We start from the raw sequence: 27,994 nt of genomic DNA, 5'->3' as shown, positions 1-27,994 counted from the left end.
TAAGACATCTGTAAAATGTCCAAAGATTAAGCAGAGATTTGTAAAGAACCCCATATATTTAGTCTGAAACTCAAAAGTTTATTCTAGACTCTCCTGTTTCCCATTACCAATAATTTTTTGCAGTACATTGTAAACTTGTTCAAAATTCTTCAACCTACAAAATCTAGACAGTATTTTCTTGTATGTATTTCAACCTAACTTCACTTACTGTCAACATTCTGCATGGTACTCATTCACATTTGAGATATATGACATTTATGAAAAAGATAAACTAAAACAATAAATTTATTAATAAATTTTCCTAGTTATCATACTTACAGCCTCAGTACCACAATCACAGATTTCACTTCCCTCCAATCTGCCGTTGCCACAGACTGGTTTCGGAGATTTTTTTTGCATTTGTGGCTTATTCTGAAGACATTTGACACCCACATTTGAAATGAAATTTTGAAAGCTCCTCAAACTGCAACTGCTAAAAGTCTTCACACCATTGGATTGCCTAAAGATGAATCCATATAATGTCTTTGGCAATATACTTCTGAAAACACATTTCTATATGATATAAATTAATTTCAAAATGTTAAATTCAATTGGCTATTACAAATGTTTATAATAAGTGCTTAGAGGCCAAAATCATACTTGAGGATGTCATGTGATTTTATTCATTGGAATACATGTTCTTAATAAAACAAAATTAAGTACAATTCAATAGCAACACACACATATAGTAATCCAATTTTAAAATAGACAAAAGATTTGAGCAGATATTATTCCAAATAAAAATCAGCATCCAGATTTGGACAGACATCACTTCAAATAAAAATTAGCACCCAATTAACAACAAAATTTTATTAAACAAATGATAATGTACTTAGTCCTGAACTTCCTCAAAGATCTCAGAAAAAATTTGTATATTTATCAAAATTATATATTATTATGTCCATATACCAGTAATAAAGGGAATTCATTGAATAGTTCCATAGGAAGTCCATTTTTACTATATTTGTATGTAGTAAACATCTGTAAGGTAAGGAAGAAACTGAGATTTATTGAGTACCTATTATGTGCCAGATTTCATTACTGATTTGTCTGTGCACATTGCCTTGAAAATGAGGATTTAAGATATGAGATGTGGAAGAGGAGACAGAGTAAGCTCATGGAATAGAACCCTCCAGTGATCATCCCTCTATAGGGACACTGAAGTGAACAATTATCCATGCAAGAAAACACCTTCACGAGAGCTAAAAGAATGAGGTAAAAGATCACAGTAACTGGTTTTGGCATAACAAGAAAAGACACATTGAAGAGGGTAGGAATGACAGTTTTGCATTGCCTGTACCATCCCTTCCCCAATCTGGAGCAATGCACATAGAGAGTGAATTTGTCTTTTTAGGAGAGGGAGAAGGAAGTGTGCATGGGACTTTGCCTGAGAAGCCTGTACCAACCCCACTACCGTAAAACACAGCACCAGGCTGAACCCCATGGTCCCTGATTCCAGGCTGGTGCCCACAGACTTCTAGACCTGCCCCAGCTAAGAAGAAAATTCACCACCCAGCAGGATGGAGCCAAGCCTTGGCCAGCTTCACCACTGGCTGACGAAAGAAGCTTTAGGCCATGAATAAATATCAGCGGCAGTCAGGTAATAGTGACTGTGGGTGTTAGGTGAGCAAACACTAACCATTACTGTGCTGGTCTATGAGGCTATGGGCTTCAGGTGTGAGCCAGTATGCTGCCAGTTGCAGTGGCCATGAAAGTGCATGTATCACCTCTCCTGCAACTCCAGACAGTGCAGTGTAGAGAGCGACTGCTTCTGCTAGGGGAAGAAAAAGGAAGTGAGCAAGAGACTTTGGGCTTGGAAACCCACAGAACTGTCTCTGATATTTCCGAAGTCCATCAGGGTTGGATACATAGGAATCTTCAAGAGAGCCACAGCATAATTGAGCTTAAGGTGCTATCTAGTGCTGAAATGGCAGCAGTGACCATGGTCTTAACTCATCAGTCAGTACTCTTGGAATTTCTGTAAGGTCCTCTGAAGAAGGACTAGTACAAACAAGGCCAGACTGTGAAGATGAGAATAAATACTTAATTCTTTAATGCCCAGACACATCCATAAGCATTAATAACATTCAGGAAAATATGATCCCATCAAGTATAATAAATAAGGCACCAATAACCAAACCTGGAGAAATATGTGTAAATTCTTACACAGAGAATGCAAAATAAATGTTTTGAGGAAGCTCAAATAACATCAAGAAAACACAGAGAAACAATTCAGAAAATTAATTATCAGAGATACTTAACAAAGAGATTGAAATAAGTTTAAAAATCAAGAAGAATTCCTGGAGCAATAATAGATAAACTGAAAAATGTATTAGAGGGTCTCGAAAGCAGAAGTGATCAAACAAAAGGAAGAATTCATGAGCACAAAAACAGGCTATTTGAAAATATGTCAAGAAGAAGAAAAATGAATTTAAAAGAACAAATAACACTTACTGGATCAGTGAGATACCAAATGTAAGAGTCATTGACCTTCAAAGGGAGTAGAGGAAGAGAAAGGGGGTAGAAAGGTTATTTAAAAGAACAAAGAACAGTTATTGGATCAGTGAGATAGCAAATGTAAGAGTCATTGACCTTCAAAGGGAGTAGAGAAAGAGAAAGGGGGTAGAAAGGTTATTCAAATAAATAATAATGGAAAATTGTCCAAACCTCAATATAAATATCCAGTTACAAGAAGGTCAAAGATCACCAAGAAGAGTCAACCCAAATAAAACTACCTCAATGCATATAATAATCAAACTCTCATAGGTCAAGGACAAGAGAGACTCCTAAAAGCAGTAAGAGAAAAGAAGCAAATAACACATGAAGGAGTACCAGTACATCTGGCAGCAGAATTCTCTATGGAAACCTTAAAGACCAGGAAGGAGTGGAATGACATATTCCAAGTTCTGAAGGAAAAAACTTTCAACCAAGAATATTGTACCCAGGAAAACTATCCTTAAAAATGAAGCAGTGATTCAAAATTCTTAGACCAATGAAAGTGGAGGGAATTCATTCACCACCAAACCATAAGAAATGCTAAAAGAAGTTTTTCAGTCTGACAGAAAAGGATGCTAATGTGCAACAAGAAAACATGTGAAGGTATAAAAGTAAACAAACAAATTTAGAACACTCTAACACTGTAACTATAGTGTGTAAACCATTCATATCTTTGGTATAAAGATTAAAAGCCAAAGATATTGAAAACAATAACTATAACAATTTTTAAGAGATAGGTAATACAAAAATATGTAAATTTTGAGATCAAAAAGTCAAAATCGGGGAGAAGGGAGTTAAAGTGTAGAGTTTTTTAGGTTGTGTTTGTTTCATTCTTTGTGATCAAAAAGTGGGTATTATCAAAAAGACAAAAAATTACACACTATAAAAGATGAGGATAAAGGCAATATCTTGAACATTCTTAGTGAAAATGTAAATTACACAACCATTATAAAAAACAATATGAATCTTCCTCAAAAAAACTAAAAATAGGACTACTATATGATCTAGCAATCCACTACTGGGTATATATATGTAAAAAAAAAATCAGAATGTCACAGAGATATTTGCACTCCCATGTTTACTGCAGCACTATTCACAATAGCCAACACATGAAATTAATCTAAATGCCCATCTACAGATAAACTGATTTTTAAAATGTGGTATATATATAAATGGAATATTATTCCACCATGAAAAGGAATGGAATATTATCATTTCTGACAATATAAATGGAGCAGGAGGACATTATGTTAAGTGAAATAAGCCAGACACAGAGACAAACACCACATGATCACACTCACGTGTGAAATTTTTAAAAAGTTGATTTCATAAAAATAGAGAGTAGAATAGTGGTTACCAGAGGCTGGTGAGGGAAAGAGAGAGAGAGGAAGACTGGGAGAGGTTGGTTAATGTGTACAAAATTAGTTAAACAGGAAGAATAAGTTCTGGTATTTTATTACACAGTAGGGTGACTATATCAAATGACAATGTAGTGCATATTCCAAGATAGCTAGAAGAGCAGATTTTGAATGTTATTGTCATGCTGAAATGATAAATGTTTAAAGTGATGGATATGGGAATTACCTTAATTTCATCACTATACAATATATGCATATGTTGAAACATTACACTGTACCCCCACATACACATAAAAATTTTGGTCGATTATAAATTTTTTAAATGTATGAATAAAAAAAGACATGAGTTGTCACTTTTAAAAAGTATACATAAATTAAATTATCAAAATGATATATCAGGAATAGGAGGGGGCTACAAAATGGCTGACTAGGGGAGCCTGGCACTTTTCTCATGCACAAAAAAGACCAAAAGAGCAAGCAGACAACCAGACATTAAATAGAGGTTCTAAGAGCAAGCACTGGAATTCATTGGAGAAGTAACAAAAAAAAACTTCTGAGATGTAGAAAGACAGAAGAGCAAAGAAGCCAGCCTGGCCATAATAAGCTCAAATCCAGAAGCAACTCCTCACTGCAAGAAAAGGTAAACAAGATCCCCAGCCATCCACATTCTTATTGTGGACAGCTGCAGTCCTAGTGATGGGACAGTGCCTCAGCCCACACACACTCTGAGATTAGTATAGGCAGGTACTTCGAGTCCACAAGTTGGTATTGTTCCACAGAAAGTGTTTGTGCTGGGTCCCAAACACCCCCATCCCCCACCCACCAAGACCCAAGCTGACTCACCACTACACCATTTTGAGAGCCCAGCCCCACCAAACCACCAGATTCAGGTTCAGATCCTGAACTGAATCCCAACAGTTCCAGCATCTCCACATCCCTATCATCCCATTGACATACCCCACATCCACCCAGAGGGCTGCAGTGTCACAAAACAGGATTGACCCAGGAATGTAGTTGTGTCTCCAGCCCTCTAGCTGATTCAGTGTCTATAGCCCAGGAAATGAGTAGTGCAGTGCACCAAGAAGGCGACCTCCAGGATGAAGGGAACCAAACAAATGCTCCCCAGAGCCTGAAAGCTTCCTACCCAGGGCTGCTGCAACTGACAGCAACCCAGAACCCTCCAATGTCAAGATCACTTGTATCTGCATCTACCTTCAGATGGACTTAGGACTGGCCTGATAACATGCTGTCCTGGGGCCTCAAGACAAGCTTGCCACACCTGCTGACTTCAGCGCCCATGCACACCATCTGGAGACCTGAGAACAGGCCCATTCTACCAACTGCCGCCACTGCTGGCACCTGAGCATGTCACTTGGATGCCAGAAGAACAATCCACTCAAAACCACCACCACTGGTGCCTTTGTATGCCACCTGAAGGCTCCAGCAAGTCCTGCCTACTACCACCACCACTGGTGCTGAAGGACCAATAAACCTGGCAACCTTGTCCTTAGCAGAACCTCACCACAGCCTCCACTAACAAACACAGACCAAGCTACTGGGGAACTCATAAACACCACTGATGCTGCTAACAGACAAAGAAATCCTATGGAGACTACAATTCTGTGCTCACCAAGAAATAAGGCCAAAATATCCTATCCAACCAATACTATAAATACATCTATAGGGAAAAGTATTTCCCCATGAAAGTCAACTCATAAAATTGTAAGAAGCAACTGATACACCAGATGTGCCGATATTAATGTAAAGACACAAAAATACACATGAAACAAGAAAGAAAAAATATACCTCTAAAGGAATATAAAAATTATGCAGTAACAGAGCCAAAACAAAAAGAAATCTATGAAATGTCTGAAAATGAATTCAAAATAATGATAGTAAAGAAACTTAGTGAGACAAAACAGAGAACAGATAAATAATACAAAGAAATCAGGAAATATAATTTTAAGGCAGTTCCAAGATGACCGCATAGGAACAGCTCCAGTCTACAGCTCACAGTGTGAGCGACGCAGAAGATGGGTGATTTCTGCATTTCCAACTGAGGTACTGGGTTCATCTCACTAAGGCTTGTCGGACAGTGGGTGCAGGACAGTGGGTGCGGCGCACCAAGCGTGAGCCAAAGCAGGGCAAGGTACCACCTCAGCCGGGAAGCACAAGGGGTCAGGGACTTCCCTTTCCTAGCCAAGCAAAACTGTGACAGATGGCACCTGGAAAACTGGGTTATTCCCACCCTAATACTGTGCTTTTCCAACGGTCTTAGCAAACGGCACACCAGGAGATTATATCCCGCGCCTGGCTCAGAGGGTCCCACGCCCACGGAGCCTCACTCATTGCTAGCAAAGCAGTCTGAGATCAAACTGCAAGGCGGCAGTGAGGCTGGGGGAGGGGCGCCCACCATTGCTGAGGCTTGAGTAGGTAAACAAAGCTGCTGAGAAGCTTTAACTGGGTGGAGCCCACCACAGCTTAAGGAGACCTGCCTGCCTGCCTCTATAGACTCCACCTCTGGGGGCAGGGCACAGTCGAACAAAAGGCAACAGAAACCTCTGCAGACTTAAATGTCCCTGTCTGACAGCTTTGAAGAGAGTAGTGGTTCTCCCAGCACGGAGTTTGAGATCTGAGAACAGACAGACTGCCTCCTCAAGTGGGTCCCTGACCCCCGTGTAGCCTAACTGGGAGGCACCCCCAAGTAGGGGCAGACTGACACCTCACAGGGCCAGGTACCCCTTTGAGACAAAACTTCCAGAGGAATGATCAGGCAGCAACGTTTGCTGTTCAGCAATATTCGCTGTTCTACAGCCTCCACTGCTGATACCCAGGCAAACAGCGTCTGGAGTGGACCTCCAGCAAACCCCAACAGACCTGCAGTGAGGGTCCTGACTGCTATAAGGAAAACTAACAGACAGAAAGGACATCCACACCAAAACCCCATCTGTACGTCACCATCATCAAAGACCAAAGGTAGATAAAACCACAAAGATGGGGATAAAACAGAGCAGAAAAGCTGAAAATTCTAAAAATCAGAGTGCCTCTCCCCCTCCAAAGGAACACAGCTCCTCGCCAGCAATGGAACAAAGCTGGATGGAGAATGACTTTGACGAGTTGAGAGAAGAAGGCTTCAGATGATCAAACTTCCCCGAGCTAAAGGAGGAAGTTCAAACCCATCACAAAGAAGCTAAAAAGCTTGAGAAAAGATTAGAAGAATGGCTAACTAGAATACCCAGTGTAGAGAAGTCCTTAAATGACCTGATGGAGCTGAAAACCCTGGCACGAGAACTACGTGAAAAATGCACAAGCTTCAGTGGCTGATTCGATCAACTGGAAGAAAGGGTATCAGTGATTGAAGATCAAATGAATGAAATGAAACGAGAGAGAAGTTTAGAGAAAAAAGAGTAAAAAGAAATGAACAAAGTCTCCAAGAAATATGGGACTATGTGAAAAGACCAAATCTACGTCTGATTGGTATACCTGAAAGTGATGGGGAGAATGGAACCAAGTTGGAAAATATGCTGCTGGATATTATCCAGGAGAACTTCCCCAATCTAGCAAGGCAGGCCAACATTCAAATTCAGGAAATACAGAGAACGCCACACAGATACTCCTTGAGAACAGCAACTCCAAGACACATAATTGTCAGATTCACCAAAGTTGAAATGAAGGAAAAAAATATTAAGGGCAGCCAGAGAGAAAGGTCAGGTTACCCACAAAGGGAAGCCCATCAGACTAACAGCTGATCTCTTGGCAGAAACTCTACAAGCCAGAAGAGAATGGGGGCCAATATTCAACATTCTTCAAGAAAAGAATTTTCAAACCAGAATTTCATATCCAGCCAAACTAACCTTCATAAGTGAAGGAGAAATAAAATCCTTTACAGACAAGCAAATGCTGAGAGATTTTGTCACCACCAGGCCTGCCCTACAAGAGCTCCTAAAGGAAGCACTAAACATGGAAAGGAACAATCAGTACCAGCCACTGAAAAAACATGCCAAATTTTAAAGACCATCAATGCTAGGAAGAAACTGCATCAACTAAAGAACAAAATAACCAGCTAACATCATAATGACAGGATCAAATTCACACATAACAATATTAACCTTAATTGTAAATGGGCTAAATGCTCCAATTAAAAGACACAAATTGGATAAAGAGTCAAGACTCATCAGTGTGCTGTATTCAGGAGACCCATCTCCCGTGCAGAGACACACATAGGCTCAAAATAGAGGGATGAAGGAAGATCTACCAAGCAAATGGAAAACAAAAAAAGGCAGGGGTTGCAATCCTAGTCTCTGATAAACAGACTTTAAACCAACAAAGATCAAAAGAGACAAAGAAGGCCATAACATAATGGTAAAGGGATCAATTCAACAAGAAGAGCTAACTATCCTAAATATATATGCAACCAATACAGGAGCACCCAGATTCATAAAGCAAGTCCTTAGAGACCTACAAAGAGACTTAGACTCCTACACAATAATAATGGGAGACTTTAACACCCCACTGTCAACATTAGACAGATCAATGAGACAGAAAGTTAACAAGGATATCCAGGAATTGAACTCAGCTCTGCATTAAGCAGAACTCTCCACCACAAATCAACAGAATATACATGCTTCTGAGCACCACATCGCACTTATTCCAAAATTGACCACATAGTTGGAAGTAAAGCACTCCTCAGCAAATGTAAAATAATAGAAATTATAACAAACTGTCTCTCAGACTACAGTGCAGTCAAATTAGAACTCAGGATTAAGAAACTCACTCAAAACTGCTCAACTACATGGAAACTGAACAACCTGCTCCTGAATGACTACTGGGTACATAACGAAATGAAGGCAGAAATAAAGATGTTCTTTGAAACCAACGAGAACAAAGACACAACATACCAGAATCTCTGGGACACATTTAAAGCAGTGTGTAGAGGGAAATTTATAGCACTAAATGCCCACAAGAGACAGCAAGAAAGATCTAAAATTGACACCCTAACATCACCATTAAAAGAACTAGAGAAGCAAGAGCAAACACATTCAAAAGCTAGCAGAAGACAAGAATGAAATAAGATCAGAGCAGAACTGAAGGAGATAGAGACACAAAAAAACCTTTCAAAAAATCAATGAATCCAGGAGCTGGTTTTTTGAAAAGATCAACAAAATTGGTAGACCACTAGCAAGACTAATAAAGAAGAAAAGAGAGAAGAATCAAATAGATGCAATAAAAAATGATAAAGGGGATATCACCACCGATCCCACAGAAATACAAACTAATAGCAGAGAATACTATAAACACCTCTAGGCAAATAAACTAGAAAATCTAGAAGAAATGGATAAAGTCCTGGACACATACACCCTCCCAAGACTAAGCCAGGAAGAAGTTGAATCTCTGAATAGACCAATAACAGGCTCTGAAATTGAGGCAATAATTAAGAGCCTACCAAACAAAAAAAGTCCAAGACCAGACGGATTCACAGTCGAATTCTACCAGAGGTACAAGAAGGAGCTGGTATCATTCCTTCTGAAACTATTCCCATCAATAGAAAAAGAGAGAATCCTCCCTAACACATTTTATGAAGCCAGAATCATCCTGATACCAAAGCCTGGCAGAGACATAACCAAAAAAGAGAATTTCAGACCAATATCCTTGATGAACATTGATGCAAAAATCCTCAATAAAATACTGGCAAACCAAATCCAGCAGCACATCAAAAAGCTTATCCACCATGATCAAGTGGGCTTCATCCCTGGGATGCAAGGCTGGTTCAACATACGCAAATCAATAAATGTAATCCAGCATATAAACAGAACCAAAGACAAAAACCACATGATTATCTCAATAGATGCAGAAAAGGCCTTTGACAAAATTGAACAACCTTCATGCTAAAAACTCTCAATAAATTAGGTATTGATGGGACGTATCTCAAAATAATAAGGGCTATCTATGACAAACCCACAGCCAATATCATACTGAATGGGCAAAAACTGGAAGCATTCCCTTTGAAAACTGCCACAAGACAGGGATGCCCTCTCTCACCACTCCTATTCAACATAGTGCTGGAAGTTCTGGCCAGAGCAATCAGGCAGGAGAAGGAAATAAAGGGTATTCAATTAGGAAAAGAGGAAGTCAAATTGTCCCTGTTTGCAGATGACATGATTGTATATCTAGAAAACCCCATCATCTCAGCCCAAAATCTCCTTAAGCTGATTAGCAACTTCAGCAAAGTCTCAGGATACAAAATCAATGTACAAAAATCACAAGCATTCTTGTACACCAATCACAGACAAACAAAGAGCCAAATCATGAGTGAACTCCCATTCACAATTGCTTCAAAGAGAATAAAATACCTAGGAATCCAACTTACAAGGGATGTGAAGGACCTCTTCAAGGAGAACTACAAACCACTGCTCAATGAAATAAAAGAGGATACAAACAAATGGAAGAACATTCCATGCTCATGGGTTGGAAGAATCAATATCGTGAAAATGGCCATACTGCCCAAGGTAATTTACAGATTCAGTGCCATCCCCATCAAGCTACCAATGACTTTCTTCACAGAATTGGAAAAAACTACTTTAAAGTTCATATGGAACCAAAAAAGAGCCTGCATCGCCAAGTCAATCCTAAGCCAAAAGAACAAAGCTGGAGGCATCACGCTACCTGACTTCCAACTATACTACAAGGCTACAGTAACCAAAACAGCATGGTACTGGTACCACAACAGAGACATAGATCAATGGAACAGAACAGAGCCCTCAGAAATGATGCCGCATATCTACAACTATCTGATCTTTGACAAACCTGACAAAAACAAGAAATGGGGAAAGGATTCTCTATTTAATAAATAGTGCTGGGAAAACTGGCTAGCCATATGTAGAAAGCTGAAACTGCACGCCTTCCTTACACCTTAAACAAAAATTAATTCAAGATGGATTAAAGACTTAAATGTTAGACCTAAAACCATAAAAACCCTAGAAGAAAACCTAGGCAATACCATTCAGGACATAGGCATGGGCAAGGCCTTCATGTCTAACACACCAAAAGCAATGGCAACAAAAGCCAAAATTGACAAATGGGATCTAATTAAACTAAAGAGCTTCTGCACAGCAAAAGAAACTACCATCAGAGTGAACAGGCAACCTACAGAATGGGAGAAAATTTTTACAATCTATTCATCTGACAAAGGGCTACTATCCAGAATCTACAATGAACTCAAACAAATTTACAAGAAAAAAACAAACAATCCCATCAAAAAGTGGGCAAAGGAGATGAACAGACACTTCTTAAAAGAAGACACTTATGAAGCCAACAGACACATGAAAAAATGCTCATCAGCACTGGCCATCAGAGAAATGCAAATCAAAACCACAATGAGATACCATCTCACACCAGTTAGAATGGTGATCATTAAAAAGTCAAGAAATAACAGGTGCTGGAGAGGATGTGGAGAAATAGGAACATTTTTCCACTGTTGGTGGGACTGTAAACTAGTTCAACCATTGTGGAAGACAGTGTGGTGATTCCTCAAGTACCTAGAACTAGAAATACCATTTGACCCAGCCACCCCATTACTGGGTATATACCCAAAGGATTATAAATCATGCTGCTATAAAGACACATGCACACGTATGTTTACTGCAGCACTATTCACAATAGCAAAGACTTGGAACCAACCCATGTCCATCAGTGATAGAGTGGATTAAGAAAATGTGGCACATATACACCATGGAATACTATGCAGCCATAAAAAATGATGAGTTCATGTCCTTTGTAGGGACATAGATGAAGCTGGAAACCATCATTCTCAGCAAACTATCGCAAGGACAAAAAACCAACACCGCGTGTTCTCACTCATAGGTGGGAATTGAACAATGAGAACACTTGGACATAGGAAGGGGAACATCACACACCAGTGCCTGTCATGGGGTGGGAGTGGGGGGTGGGATAGCATTAGGAGATATACCTAACGTAAATGACGAGTTAATGGGTGCAGCACACTAACATGGCACATGTATACATATGTAACAAACCTACACATTGTTCACATGTACCCTAGAACTTAAAGTATAATTTTAAAAAGTTAAAAAAAAAAGAAATCAGGAAAACAATTCATAATTTCAATGAGAAATTTAACAAAGAGATAGATATCATAAAAAAGAACCAAACAGAAACCTTGAAAGTGATTATTTCAATAAATAAAATTAAAAATACAAATGAGAGTTTCCATAATAGACCAGATTAATCAGAAGAAAGAATTTCTGAACTTGAAGACAGAGCTTTTTAAATAACCTGATCAGACAAATTATATACATATATGACAGAAAGCCTATATGACACATGAAACACCATACAGGAACAAAATATTCACATTTTGGGACTAGAAGGAGAAGAGATGTAAAGGCATAGATGACTTATGTAAGGAATAATACCTGAAACTCTCCAAAGTTTTGCAAGAGATATAGACATCAAGATACAGGTAACTAAAAATCTTGAAATATATTCAACCCAAAAAGGTCTTGTTCAAGGCACATATAGTCAAACTATCAAAAGTCAAAAACAAAGAGAGAATTCTAAAAGCAGAAAGAGAAAAATGTCAAGTCACGTATAAAGGAATACCCATGAGAATAACAGTAGATTTCTCAGCAGAAACCTTATAGGCCAGGAGAGAATGAAAGTATATATTCAAAGTACTGCAAGAAAACAACTATCAGCCAAGAATACTATACACAGCAAAGATATCCTTCAAAAATGAAAGAGAAATAAAATGTCTTTTTCAGACAAGAAAAAAACAAAGAATTTGTCACCACTAGACTAGTCCTATAAGAAATGCTTAAGAGAATGTTAAACCAGGAAGTAAAAGGAGAATAGCTACCATCCTGAAAACACATACAAGTATACAACTCACTGGTGGAATAGATGAGAAGAGAAAAGGAGAAGAGAAAAAAAAATGTTAAATGCTATCACGACCCAAATTATCTAATGTAAAGGTATACAATAAAAGAGGAAGAAAGGCTGAGCGTGGTGGCTCACGCCTGTAATCCCAGCACTTTGGAAGGCTGAGGTGGGTGGATCACCTGAGGTCAGGAGTTCGAGACCAGCATGGCCAACATGGTGAAACCCCATCTCCACTAACAATATAAAAGTTAGCCAGGCATGATGGTGCACACCTGTAGTCCCAGCTACTTGAGGGGCTGAGGCAGGAAAATCATTTGAACCCAGGAGGCAGAGGTTGCAGTGAGCCAAGATCACACCACTTCACTCCAGCCTGAGTGACAAAGTGAGACCCTGTCTAAAAGAAAAAAAGAGGAAGAATGAAAGACAGAATATATCAAACAATCAGAAAACAATTGACAAATGACAGGAGTAAGTCCTAATCGATATATAACAATCTCAAATGTAAATGGCTTAAATTTCTAAATTAAAAAATATAGACTGGCTGAAAGGATTTAAAAATATGTATGCTGCCTACAAAAACTCACTTACATTGTAAAGACATGTAGACTAAAAGTGAAGGAATAGGAAAAAAAAATTCTGCACAAACAGAAACCAAAAGCATGAAAGAGTAGCTATATTTATGTCAGAAAAAAATAGATTATAGGACAAAACACATAAAAAGAAACCAAGTAATTATATAATGATAAAAAGAACAATTCAGCAAGAGTCTATAAAAATCATAAATATATATGCAGCAAACACTGGAGCACCCAGATATATAAAACAAATATTATTAGAACTAAACAGAGAAATAGACCCCAATATAATAATAGTTGTTGACTTCAACACCCCACTTGAAGCATTGGACAGATCATCTAGACAGAACATCAACAAAGAAACATCAGATTTAATCTGCAGCACTATCAAGCAAATAAACCTAACAGATATATATGGAAGATTTCATCTAATAGCTGCAGTCTAAACATTCTTTTCATTAGTACATGGAACATTCTCCAGGATAGTCCACATGTTAGGCCACAAAACAAGTCTCAATTAATTTTAAAACACTGAATACATATTAAGTACCTTCTTAGACCATATGAAATAAAAGTAAAAATCAATAATAATAGGAATTTGAAAACTGTACAAATACATGAAAGGTAAACAAATGCTCCTGAATAACCACTGGGTCAATGAATAAATTAAGAAGGAAACAACAAATTTCTTGAAACAAATGAAAATGAAAACAAAATATATCAAAACTAGTGACATACACAAAAGAAGTACTAAGACAGAATTTTATGATAATAAATGTCTACATCAAAAAAGTAGAAATATTTCAAATAACCTAATGATGTACCTCAGGAACTAGAAAAGCAAGAAAAAACCAAACCCAAAATTGGTAGAAAAAAATAAAGACCAGGCAGAAATAAATGAAATAGAACCTAAAAAATAAAAAGAACTAAAGAAGCAAACATTAATTTTTGGAAAATGTAAAACAAAATTGATATACAGATATCTAGACTAAACAAGAAAAAATGAGTAAAGACCCAATAAATTAATAAATAATGATAAGGAGACATTACAACAGATACCACAAAAATACAAAAAAATCATTAGAATCTATTGTGAACAACTCTATGCTGACAAATCGGAAAACCTAGAGGAGACAGATAAATTCCTGGACACATACAACCTACCAAGATTGAACAAGGAAGAAACAGAAAACCTGAACAATCTAATAACAAGTAATGAGACTGAATCAATAATCAAAAGCCCATAACCACATGACTTTACTGCTAAATTCTATCAAACATATAAGCAAGAACTAACACCAGTTTTTCTCAAACTATTCCAAAACATCAAAGAAAAGGAAATTCTCGCTAACTCAGTCTTGAGGGAGGCCAGCATTACCCTGATAGGAAAATCAGACAAGGACACAACAAAAAAAAAGAAAACTACAGGCCAATATCCCCAATGAACACAGACACAAAAATTCTCAACAACGTATTAGTAAACCTAATCCAACAACACATCAAGGAGATATATTATATAATGATCAAGTATGATGTATACCAGGATTGCAAGGATGGTTTAACATATATGAATTAGTAAATATGATACATCACATCAATGGAATGAAGGACAAAAACTGCAAAATCATTTCAATAGCCACAGAAAATGCATTTGATAAATTTCAACATGCCTTCATGATAAATACTATCAATAAGTTAGATATAGAAAAAATGTACCTCAACATAATAGGGCCATATATAACAAATCCACAGCTAACACCCTACTGGACAGGAAAAAGCTTAAAGCCTTTCTCCCAATAACTGGAACAAGACAAGAATACCACTTTCACCACTTTTAACCAACATAGTACTGAAAATCCTAGCCAGAGGAATTAGGGAAGAGAAATAAAAGGCATCCAAACTGGAAATGTAGAAGTCAAATTTTCCCTCTTTGTAGGTGACATGCTCTTACATATAGAAAAATCAAAGATTCCACCAAAAAACTCTAAAAACTGATCAACAAATTCAGTAAAACTGCAGGATTCAAAATCAGCATACAAAAATCAGTAGCCTCTCTATTCTCCAGAAACAAACTAGCTGAATAACAAATCAAGAAAGCAATCTCATTTACAATAGCCATGAAAAATATAAAATACCTAGAAATAAACTGAAACAAGGAGGTAAAAGACTTCTATGCAAAAACTACGAAACAGAGATATAAAAAAATTAAAGAGAACAAAAACATTTGGAAAAACGTCCATCCATGTGGAGTAGAGAACTTAATATTGTTATCATGATCATACCACCCAAAGCGATCTACAGATCCAATGAAATCCATAACAAAATACCAATAATATTCTTCACATAAGTAGAAAAAACAATCCTAAAATTAATATGGAACCACCAAAGATCCTTCAAAATATACTGTAAGTCTGTAGGAATAAATTCAGAACAGTATTGGTATAAAAACAGACAGAGCAATGAAACAGAATAGAAAGCCAAGAAATAAACCCATCCATTTACAGCCAACTGATTTTCTTCATAGATACCAAGAACATATATGTGTGCTGGGAATAACTGGATATCCATATGCAGAAGAATGAAACTAGGGCCCTATCTCTAACCACATGCAAAAATCAACTCAAAACGGATTAAGGACTTAAACCTAAGGCCAGAAACTGTAAAACTGCTAGAAGAAAACAGAAATATTTCAGGACATTGTTCTAGGCAGATTTTACGGCTAAGACTTCAAAAGCACAGGCAACAAAAACAAAAATAGACAAATGGCACTCTATTAAACTAAAAAACTTCTGTACAGCAAAAGAAACAACAGAATGAAGAGACAATCTGTAGAATAAAAGAAAATATTTGCAAACTATTCATCCCATAGATGGTTAATATCCAGAATATACAAGGATCTCAAAAACCTCAACGGCAAATAAAAAAATAATCGCATTTAAGGGGAGAGGTGGCAAGGTGGCCAATTAGATGCAGCCAGGAATAATATCTGCCACTGAGGGACTGGGACATTGGAAAACTGATGGGCTCCTAGCAGATCTTCAGAGAGAAGGCAGTAAGAGCAGACAGGGAAGACACAGATGCTGGGCTGGAGGGGGAGGAAGCTGGGAACCCTACACGAGGCTACTATGCACTGGGACTTGTTCCTAGCCCCAAAACACTCCTAGGGAAAGGGTGAGTTTAACAGGCAAGAAGCAACCTGCTGTCACCACAGGCCCCTGGAATCCCAGCAGGAGGAGAACCCCCGACCACCATGGATGCTTGAGTTGGCCAGGAGAGCTGCTTACAGAAGTGGCAGAGGCAGAACTCCAATCGGTGTAGAGCCCAGAGGTTTGGCGCAGGAGTGTCAGTAGTAGAGTACGATCAGGGTCACCCATCTGCCTAGGCTTAACTTCCTTCCATACGAGACTTTAGCCCTAGAGGAACTGTCGTACCTGAAGTCTGCAAAGCGGTCTTGCCCATGAGATGGGGCCAGTCTGACCTGAGCACCCCTCTAACTGGTGGCCTCTCCCACGGACCCAGCCTAGCCATGACTGCTTGCAGCACAGCCTCAGTTGCCCAGGGAGGATACCTCCTAGGGACCTGCATCATAGCTCCTGCACTGGTGGACTGCATCTGACCAGCAGAGCTCCAGTAGGGCAGCTCCCACAGAAAAATATCAGCTTGCTTGTGTCCTCTCTTCACTGCAGCCTCTCTATGATGCTTCACCTACACACACTCACCCATGGCCACCACCTACAGTGCTTTGCTGATGTGTGTGTCTGTGTGTGCAGGAGAACCTTGCCTCCCCTTCCCCGTCAGTGCAGGTGCACCCTGCCAAGACACTGCTGCCAGCATCGGTGTACCCCATACCATCCCTCTGCTGCACCACCATTGCCACTGGAGCATTAGAAGGCACAGAGCCCATGAGCCCCACCCTTGCACTGACACTGACACCAGCGTAAAACTAGGCATTAAAAACAGCAAACCCACCCCTTCACTGAGCAGCCACTGCTAACCACGTGAGTGTGCACAGAGGGCACACACTGTCCTGCACCCACCAGCGCCTCCATGCTAACACCACCACCAGCACAAATACATGAACAGTAGCTTCGGGGGGGAGCCTCCCACCCCACCCTGAGCCATGCTGTCACCATCGCTGCTACAAACACTGGCATGGAAGCCAGCACCCCAGTACACACTAGCACCCTCCTGCAACTGACAAGCATGCACCCCACTGTGCCGCCACTGCCACTGCTGTTGGCACATGCAAATAAAGATGGATCCTGCTGCCACTGCCCTAGGAAGCACTTTGGCTGGCACCACCTATTGGAATGTTGTGGCCAGCAGTCTGGGAGCACCATGGCTCCTCCACGGAAACAGGTTCCTAATCTCAAGGAGCCAGAGAACAAAGCTGGAGCATGATACTAGTCCCACAGAATTAGAGCATGCAGTCCAGGAATCCTGAGCCTAGCCTTGGTCCCCTAAAAATCTTCCAAAACAAAGCCAGTCGACTGAACCCACCTGATACCAAAATCAAACCCCCAAGGATATCAAATATGATAAAAGAAAAAAAATTCAAAGGACAACCACATCACAGATTGAAGGAACACCAGCCCACAAAGATGAGAAAGAACGAGCGGAAGAACTCTGACAACTCAAAAAGCCAGAATGTCTTCTTTCCTCCAAACACCAAACTAGTACTCCAGCAAGGGTTATTAACCAAGGTGAGATGGCTGAAATGACAGAAACAGAATTCAGAATATGGATAGGAATGAAGATCATCGAGATTCGGGAGAACATTGAACCCAATTCAAGTAACCTAAGAATCACAATAAAATGATACAGGAGCTGACAGACAAAATAGTTAGGATAGAAAAGGACATAACCAACCTGATAGAGCTGAAAAACACAGTATAAAAATTTCATAATGCAATTGCAACTATTAAGAGCAGAACAGACCAAGCCGAGGAAAGAATCTTGGAGCTTGAAGACTGGCTTTCTGAAATATGACAGTCACACAAGAATAAAGTAAAAAGAATATAAAGGAAAGAACAAAACCTCCAGGAAATATGGGATTATGTGAAGAAAGTAAGTCTACAACTCATTGGCAACCGTGAAAGATATGGGGAGAATGGAAGCAACCTGGAAAACATATTTCAGGATATCATCCTAGCTAGAGAGGCCAACATTCAAATTCAAGAAATCCAGAGAACCTCCACAATATACTTCACAAGAAAATTATTCCCAAGACACATAGTCATCACATTTTCCAAGGTCAAAGTGAAAGAAAAAATGTTAAAGGCAGCCAGATAGAAAGGACAGGTCACCTACAAAGGGAGGCCCATCAGACTAACAGTGGACCTCTCAGCAGAAACCCCACAAGCCAAAAGAGACCGGGGCCAGTATTCAACGTTCTTAAAGAAAATATTTGGCCAAACTAAGCTTCATAAGCAAAGGTGAAAAAAAGATCCTTTTAAGACAAGCAAATGCTGAGGGCATTAGTTACTATCAGATGTGCCTTACAAGAGCTCCTGAGAGAAGCACTAAATGTGGAAAGAAAAGACCATTATCAGCCACTACAAAAACACACTGAAATACACAGAGCAGTGACACTATAAAGCGACCACACAAACAAGTGTGCAAAATAACCAGCTAACAACATGATGGCAGGATCAAATTCACACATATTTATATTGGCCTTTAATGTAAACAGGCTACATGCCCCAATTAAAAGGCATGGAGTGGCAAGCTAGAAAAAGAAGTAAGACCCAATGATATGCTGTCTTCAAGAAAACCATCTCACATACAATTACATCCATAGGCTCAAAATAAAAGAATGGAGAAAAATCTACGAAGCAAATGGAGAACAGAAAAAAGCAGGTGTTGCAGTCCTAATTTCAGACAAAACAGACTTTAAACCAACAAAGATAAAAAAAAGACAAAGAAGGGCATTACCTAATGGTAAAGGTTAGAAATGACAAAGGGGATGTTACACTGACCCCACAGAAATGCAAATAACCACCAGAGACTACTACAAACACCTCTATGCACACAAGCTAGGAAATCTAGAAGAAATGAATAAATTCTGGGACACATAACAATCTCCTAAGACTGAACTAGCAAGAAATTAAATCCCTGAACAGACCAAAAACAAGTTCTGGAATTGATTCAATAATAAATAGTCAACTAACCAAAAGAGAAAACCCAAGACCAGATGGAGTCACAGCCAAATTCTACCAGATGTACAAAGAAGACCTGGTACCATTCCTGCTGAAACTCCTTCTTCACATCATATACATAAATCAACTCAAGATTGATTAAAGACTTAAATGTAAAGCCCAAAATGTTAAAACCCTGGAAGACAGCTTAGGCAATAATCATTCTGTACATAGGAACTGGCAAACATTTCGTAATGAAGACTCCAAAAGCAATTACAACAAAAACAAAAATTGACAAATGAGATCTGATTAAACTAAAGAGCTTCTGCACAGCAAAAGAAACTATCAACAGAGTAAACAAACAGCTTACAGAACAGGAGAAAATATTTTCAAACTATGTATCTGATAAAGGTCTAATATCCAGCATCTATAAGGAACCTAAACAAATTTACAAGAAAAAACAAACAACCCTATTAAAAAGTGGGCAAAGGACATGAATAGGCACTTTTTAAAAGAAGACATACATGCAGCAAACAAGCATATGAAAAAAAGCTCCATACCACTGATTATTTGAGAAATGCACATCAAAACTACAATGAGATACCATCTCATACCAATCAGAATGGTTATTATTAAAAAGTCAAAAAATAACAGAGGCTGGTGAGGTTATGGATAAAAAGGAACACTTAATACACTGTTGGTGGGAGTGTAAATTAGTTCAACCATTGTAGAAAACAGTGTGTTGATTCCTCAAAAAGCTAAAAATAGAACTACCATTCAACCCAGCAATGTGATTACTGGATATATACCCAAAGGAATATAAATCATTCTATCATAAAGACTCATGCATGTATATGTTCATTGCAGCACTATTCACAACAGCAAAGACATGAATTCAACCTAAATGCTCATCAGTGGTAGACTAGATAAAGACAATGTGGTGCATGCACACCATGGAATACTATGTAACCATAAAAAGAATGAGATCATGTTTTTTGCAGGACGATGGATGGAGCTGGAGGCCATTATCTTTAGCAAACTAACACAGGAACAGAAAACTAAATACCACATATTTGGGAGCTAAAGGATGAGAACACATAGACACATAAGAGGAACAATAGACACTGGGTCCTACTTGAAGGTGGAAGGTGGGAGGAGGGAGAGGATCAGAAAAAAACAACTATTGGGTACTAGGCTTAGTACATGGGTGGCAAAATAATCTGTACAACAAACCCCCATGACTCAAGTGTACCTATATAACAAACCTGCACAGGTACACCTGAACCTAAAATAAAAATTTAAAAACACACACACAAGTAAATCCCACTTAAAAGTGGGCAAAGGATTTGAATAGACATTTCTCAAAGGAAGACACACAAATTGCCAACCTGCTGTCTTTTCTGACATGAAAAAATATTCAGCATCAGTAATCATTGGAAATTTTTAAATCAACACCACCATGAGATATCATCTTGCCCCAGTTAGAATGGTTATTATCAAACAACATAAAAACTAACAAATACTGGTGATGATGTTGAGAAAAGGCAACTCATACGCTGTTAGTGGGAATGTAAATTCATACAGCCATGATAGGAAGTATTGTGGAGGTTTCTCAAAAAACTAGAACTAGAACTACCATACAAACTAGCAATCTTTGTACTTGGTATTTATCCAAAGTAAAAGAAATCAGTATATTAGAAAGATACCTGAACCTTCATGTTTATTGCAGCACTATTCACAATAGCCAAAACATGGAATAAACCTAAGTGTGAATCAATGGATGAATGGATAAAGAAAATGTGGTATACATCACAACGGAATACTATTCAGCCATGGAAAAGAAGTAAACTTTTTCATTTGTAACAACATGAATGGAACAGAAGGTCATTATGTTAAGTGAAAAAAGCCAGGCACAGAAAGGCAAATATCACAATTCTCAATCATGTGTGGGACTTTAAAAGTTTAACTCATAAAGATATAGAGTAGACACTTTGGGAGGCCGAGGCAGGTGGATCACGAGGTCAGGAGATCGAGACCATCCTGGCTAACACAGTGAAATCCCGTCTCTACTAAAAATACAAAAACAAAATTAGCCAGGCATGGTGGTGGGCGCCTATAGTTCCAGGCTGAGGCAGGAGAATGGCGTGAACCCGGGAGGCGGAGCTTGCAGTGAGCCGAGATCGCACCACTGCACTCCAGCCTGGGCAACAGAGCGAGACTCCATCTCAAAAAGAAAAAAAAAAAAAAATAGATACAGAGCAGAATGATGCTTTCAAGAGACTGGGAAGAGTGGGCAGGGGAATGAAGAGAGGTTAGTTAATAAGTACACACAGTTAGATAGAAAGAATAAGTTCTAGTGTTCAATAGCTGTAATTAATGGTAATTTATTGTATATTTCAAAATAGCTAGAAGAGGAGATTTGATGTTTTCAACACAAAGAAATGATAAATGTTTGAGAGGACGGATATTCTAAATACCCTGATTTGATCATCACACGTATACAGATATGAAAATATCACGTGTACCCAATAAATATGTACAATTATTATATATCAATAGAATTTTTTCAATAATAACAATACATTTAGACACAGTTTTACCCAAAAAAATGATATAATGGAAGGAGCGCTTAAGTATAAAAATGAATTTTGAACAAATACATACGAACATTCTCTTGCTACTTAGTTTAAGCGAATGCCAATATATTAAGTCTTCTATATGAAGGAAGTGTAGACTATAGAATGAAACAAGGCTTTGAAATTAGATAAACTTGTTGACTAATACCAACCTTATGACTTATGAGGCCTTAGGCAAAGTGATTAAATTATCTAAGTCTTAGTATTTTCATCTGCATAATAGGGATAATGCCTATCTACCTCATAGATAGATGAGGCTGTGAGAATTAAGTATAATTAAATAAGTGAAGTGTCTAATTCAATTATCTGGCTTTTAATAGGTACACAATAAATCACTGCTAGTATTACTGACACCTGCTAAAGTGTGTCCACTAATTAACTGCATATCTAGTAAATGTAGATCACTTCAGCTACTTATACTCCAGGGCTTTTTACTAAACACATTAAATTGAAATATGTAATTAATTACATGCTTTCTTTGAGAATTAACATAGAATAATGTGTGAGATGTACTGTGGATATGCAAAAGAGTTACACATGTGTGCTATTATTAGATTTTGTAAAAATTAATATAATACTCTACTCATACACAAGAGATTTGTAAGAAATTGGAGATTATATATGAAAGCATTTTAAACATAAAGTACCACATGAACTTAAAGGTTTACTAATACAGGCTCAAAACCCAAGTCTGCCACAAACTAGCCATCTGACCATGAGTAATTATCCTTTTTATAACTTAGCCTCTCATCTGTAAAAATGGGAATAATAGGAACTGCCCTGTAGAGATATTGTGAGAATCAAGTAAGTTAATATATGTAAAGTGCTTGGAATGGTCTCTAGAACATAGTAAGTACAATGTAAATATTTGTTCATCTCATTATCATTAATCTTAGGCTCTGGGTGACCTACACAAAACATATTGTCCTAGCATACTTGAGAATAGCTGGCCATATGAACAATGAGCCCAAAATAATTATTCTCATGTTGTTGTGATAGATGGATGGATGATGATAGATGATAGATAGATAGATAGATAGATAGATAGATAGATAGATAGATTCCATTTATCCATCTATATGGACATATGCATATCAATTATATATCTATACATATATGGATATGTGTGATTATGTGTGTTTGTGTGTGTATATATACATATACATATACACACATTCCTTTCAGAGCTAATTTGTAATATAATTGCATGTGTATATACATATTAAATATGTTGAGTTTGAGCTATTTTTGTGGGTATATATGTTGAGTTTGAGTTGTTTTTAGAACATAAGAGTTAGCCCTTAAAAGATTTTTAGGAGTACCCATAAAAATAATATGTTTTCAAAATTTAATGTCTTATTTTCACTTTTGACTTTTGACCTTTTAACCTATGATAGGTTACCCACGTCATAGGCCATATTTGCAAACAGAAAAACTACAAAATGCTAATGACACCTGCTATAGTTCTTGTCTGATATATCATCTGGGGAAGATTAATAAGTTTAGAAATCACTGTAGCTAATCAATCACATACTTATAGAATTCTACAGTTTAGAAAACCCTTTCCTATTTCACTTTTTTCCTTTTATTCTTACATCACCCTGTGAAATAAAAGAATAGGCATAATTATTCCCATTTAAAGATGAGAAAAGTAAACTTAGGCAAAGTCAAGTAATTTATCCAAAGTCACACAAATATATATATATAATGTTGGTCTCCAACTAGGACTTCTTACTCTTTTGGATGTTAGAGGTTTTTTTCATAAAATCAAACAATTCTAAAACCAAAACCAAAAATACCTTGTCTAAAACAAAGGCCACTTATTATGTTCTGCTGACGTATTTTTTTAAAGATCCTGGCCGGGCGCGGTGGCTCATGCCTGTAATCCCAGCACTTTGGGAGGCCGAGGCGGGTGGATCATGAGGTCAGGAGATCGAGACCATCCTGGCTAACACGGTGAAACCCTGTCTCTACTAAAAATACAAAAAATTAGCCGGGCATGGTGGTGGGCGCCTGCAGTCCCAGCTACTCGGGAGGCTGAGGCATGAGAATGGCATGAACTCAGGAGTCAGAGCTTGCAGTGGGCCGAGATAGTGCCACTGCAGTCTCGCCCAGGTGAAAGAGCGAGACTCCGTCTCAAAAAAAAAAAAAAATCCTTACTAAGTGCTTTCATATTCTTTTGCTAATATATCTTGCAGATTGGATTTGTTATCGTTGACTATCTTTAATTTACACTTTATACTACTTTTACATTTAAAATTACATGTTTATACTTGGTGAACTTGGTCCATTGATAGCTAATTTGTGCTTTAAGTAAATACTAAATTTTCACACTCTCAATATTTAAAATGAAATAAACATAAGCAATAAATAAATACTTTGTTAAAACTTACGTAGCTTCTGGATTCATTATACAGGTGGATTCTGAACACTGACATTTCTTTGGGTCATCATATGATATTCCCAGACTGAGTGCCAGCATCTGGGTGACAATAACTGAAAATGCCTCCAGAGTTATCTCCTTGGGGTACTATAATAACAACAAAGAAAATTCTAAGGAAAGATAATTCTCTAAAGGGTGGTAAAAATAATTTTCTAATTATGAATATTTTATTATTTTATCAAATGCTAAAGAATTAGGGAGATATGGATCCTTGAACAGGTGAGAAGCTGAAGCTCTTCTTATGAAGTTTTACTGAGATAGAAGCACATTGAGTGTATGCCAAGCTTTGTGATAATTTAACAATTGAATACCTAACATAATTCTTAGGTAGTTACTATTAATATATAAAAGAATTGTTTTGATAAAGAAAATCTACATTACACTGTTGGTTATATGGACCATAATCTTCAACTCATCTAACTTTTTACAAGAGCTCTAATACTCATTTTGGATAATCCATATCATCTCCCCCAACCCCCAGCTCATGAAATGGCCACTAACCAAATTACCCAATTTAAGTGCTCACCCTGCTGCCTACTAGGAACCTCATTGACACAGTGACTGGTATGAAAAGAAGCCACAGAAAACAGATCCTTCAGATTGCACTATTGGATTAGGCTGTTTATATCTTTAACACAGATAACTTCCTTGCAAAAACGAAATGAGGCATTGGTAATTCATGGTATGCAATGACATCATGATTTCTCAAATTATCGCCAAAGCTGGCATAGGATATGATGCAGGAGGAGGAAGATAAAGACATTTAATTGCTATGGTGACAATAGGGATAATAAAGATTTTGGAGTCAATTAACTTCTTATAACAGCCCTAAAGCATGCACATAATGAAGAATAGAAAGGAAACGCTGCAAATGAGCAATGGAAAATACAAACGGAATCAGAAAGCCTCTGCAGCGGCAATGATGTAACTCATCTGTAGTCATGGATTGACATGGCTGAGGACCAGGCTGGAACCTACCAGATTTGGTGGGAAAAGCATTAGAATCTGAAACTTGGGAGGCGAACAATTGGAATAACATCTCTTTACTTCCCTTGCCAGCAGAGGAAGCCCTCTCCAAATAATGAGAGAGCCCCTGCATTTAAAAAAAAAAAAAAGTTTTAATGACGATAGCTGGAACATTAGTCTCACTACCCCACATTGCCTCTAGGTCCAAATCAAGAATTAATTCTCAACATGGTCTTGAAGGAGAAGCATCAATGTACTGCTCTGGAAGGAGATAATTTATACTTTGAAAGGGATTGATCAGACAGTATGAAATAGAAGGCTGGACTGGAACAAATTTATTGTAATTCATGACTCACCTGGGATTTTGTATTTAATGTGCCAAGTAAAAGCAGGAGTCATGTTAACTGAAGTTAGACTTAATGGGAGCCTACTGTCAGTAAGGTCAAAATACTGGAGCTTTCCTGGCATACTGTATGGTGAAGAAGTGCTAAGTTTCAGGAATATGGTAATATTGAATGAATCTACTGTGTGAAACCTGTTGGGTAACTACCCTTGATCAAACATTCAAAGAGAGCTGGGAGGATATTTCCTTCAAGACACTTGGAAATGCTTTGCTGAAAGACACAGCAATATCGTCAAAAATCTCTGCTTTTTTTTGTTGTTGTTTTTTGTGTTTTTGTTTTTGTTTTTGTAGACTGGAGATGATGGTAGCATAGTGCAATGGATCTTGGTTCTCTGAAACCAATTGGAATTTTTTTTTTTTTGAGATGGAGTTTCACTCTTGTTGCCTAGGTTGGAGTGCAATGGCATGATCTTGGCTCACTGCAACCTCTATCTCCTGGGTTCAAGTGATTCTCCTGCCTCAGCCTCTCGAATAGCTGAGATTACAGGCACCCACCACTATGCCTGGCTAATTTTTGTATTTTTAGTAGACACTGGGTTTTGCCATGTTGCCCAGGCTGGTCTCGAACTCCTGACCCTCAAATGATCCACCTGCCTCAGCCTCCCAAAGTGCTGGGATTATAGGCATTAGCCACCACGCCAAGCCCCAACAGGAACATTGGGACCAGGAGTGTTACAGGCCATGCGGCACAGCTTAACTGAGACAAGGTGGGTGCAATTACCATCACAAGCTAAAGGGGCTTACATATTATCAAAGTTTTGACCTACAGGGATTATGGTAATTATTTCAGGGACCCTAAAAATAAAATATATGAGCATCATACTGAAGGTTTTCTTGACATTCTAGGTCTGGTGGCAAAAACTTACCATGAGTTGCTGTGATGCAGATTCCCAGACCTAAACCAATTCACAACCTCAGGGCTTCTCAACTAAGTCAGGAACCTGCCATACAGAAGAAACTGACTATTCCCCCAAGCCTTCCACAGAGGGACCTGTAGCTATTCACTAGAATAACTGTGTACACAGGAAAAGAAAACAGCTAGGACTTCTGGGGCTTATTGGATTCTGAGTCAGAACTAAAGTTACCCTGAAAAACTGAATACCACCTTAGTCTACTGGTCTAAGTGCAGGCTTATGGAGGTCAGGTAGTCAGAAGAAACTTGTTTCAAGTTCATCTAACAGTAAATCCAAAAGAACTTCAGATATGTCCTACTATTATTTTCCAAATCCCAGAAATGGCTGGAATAGAAATACTAGCACATATTGTCTGCTGACCAATGGAGTGAGACATATTATGATCGGGAGGGCCAAGAGGAAGTGCCTGGAACTGCTCCCAAGATGATAAATCAAGAGTAATACGGCATCCCTTGGGAAATTGCATACTGCTTATATTAGTGTCACCATTAACGTTTGAAATTGTAGGAGTAATGATACATGTCACATAATCATTTAACTTGTTTGTTTGCCTGGTGCAAAAGTGAAAGATAGATAATGACTGTAAATTATCCTCTGAAACTGATCTGCCTTTCTATACAGCTAGAGCACTCTACCTGCCATCAACAGAAGCCAGTGATGAGCCTCTACCATAGCACTATGCCCCTGTTGGATTAGCCAGTCAACTGGAGATAGGTTTATTACAGTGGACTACTCATTCATTGAAGGATCAATGATTTGTCCTCGTGTATCCCAGGTATGGATTTTCCTTGCCTGTCTGCAGTGATTCTAAAGCACCACATTCCTGTGCTTAAAGAAGGTCTTCTACATCACCACACAATATTGTTTCTGACCAGGGTCACATCTTGTGGCCTAGTATTTATAGAAATGGGTTCATTTACTTATCGCATGTCCTGTAACACAGAAGCAACTGGCTTAATACAAGACTGTAATGGCTGGCTAAAGATTCAGTTGTGGCACCAGCTAAGGAACAACATCCAGAGAGGTAGGAAGGATATCACTAATGGTTTTTTAAATATCCTAAAGCAGCAGCCAAAACTTGGTGCCATTTCCCCCATAGCCATTAGGCTTGAGTCTGAGAACACAGTGA

General features: G+C 38.3%; 1 protein-coding gene across 4 annotated transcripts in view; it reads right to left on the bottom strand.

Annotated features, from left to right (window-relative positions):
- ADAM32 (ADAM metallopeptidase domain 32) overlaps window positions 1–27,994 on the bottom strand; it is a 175,835-nt gene that overhangs the window by 80,088 nt on the left and 67,753 nt on the right. For all 4 annotated transcript variants that reach the window (XR_008660572.2, XM_055296031.2, XM_055296032.2 and 1 more), the window contains 2 exons: window positions 24,533–24,669; window positions 319–499 (listed from right to left, as the gene is read on the bottom strand). Coding sequence is in view for 3 of the 4 variants with exons in the window: in XM_055296031.2 (XP_055152006.2) it covers window positions 319–499; window positions 24,533–24,669 (318 nt within the window). In the remaining variant the exon portion in view is untranslated. The remainder of the gene's footprint in view (window positions 1–318; window positions 500–24,532; window positions 24,670–27,994) is intronic.

This window comes from Symphalangus syndactylus, chromosome 10 (assembly GCF_028878055.3).
Source record: "Symphalangus syndactylus isolate Jambi chromosome 10, NHGRI_mSymSyn1-v2.1_pri, whole genome shotgun sequence".
Taxonomy (NCBI): Eukaryota; Metazoa; Chordata; class Mammalia; order Primates; family Hylobatidae; genus Symphalangus; species Symphalangus syndactylus.
The sequence above is the reverse complement of the archived record's forward strand: the minus strand, read 5'-3'. Positions and strand labels throughout refer to the sequence as shown.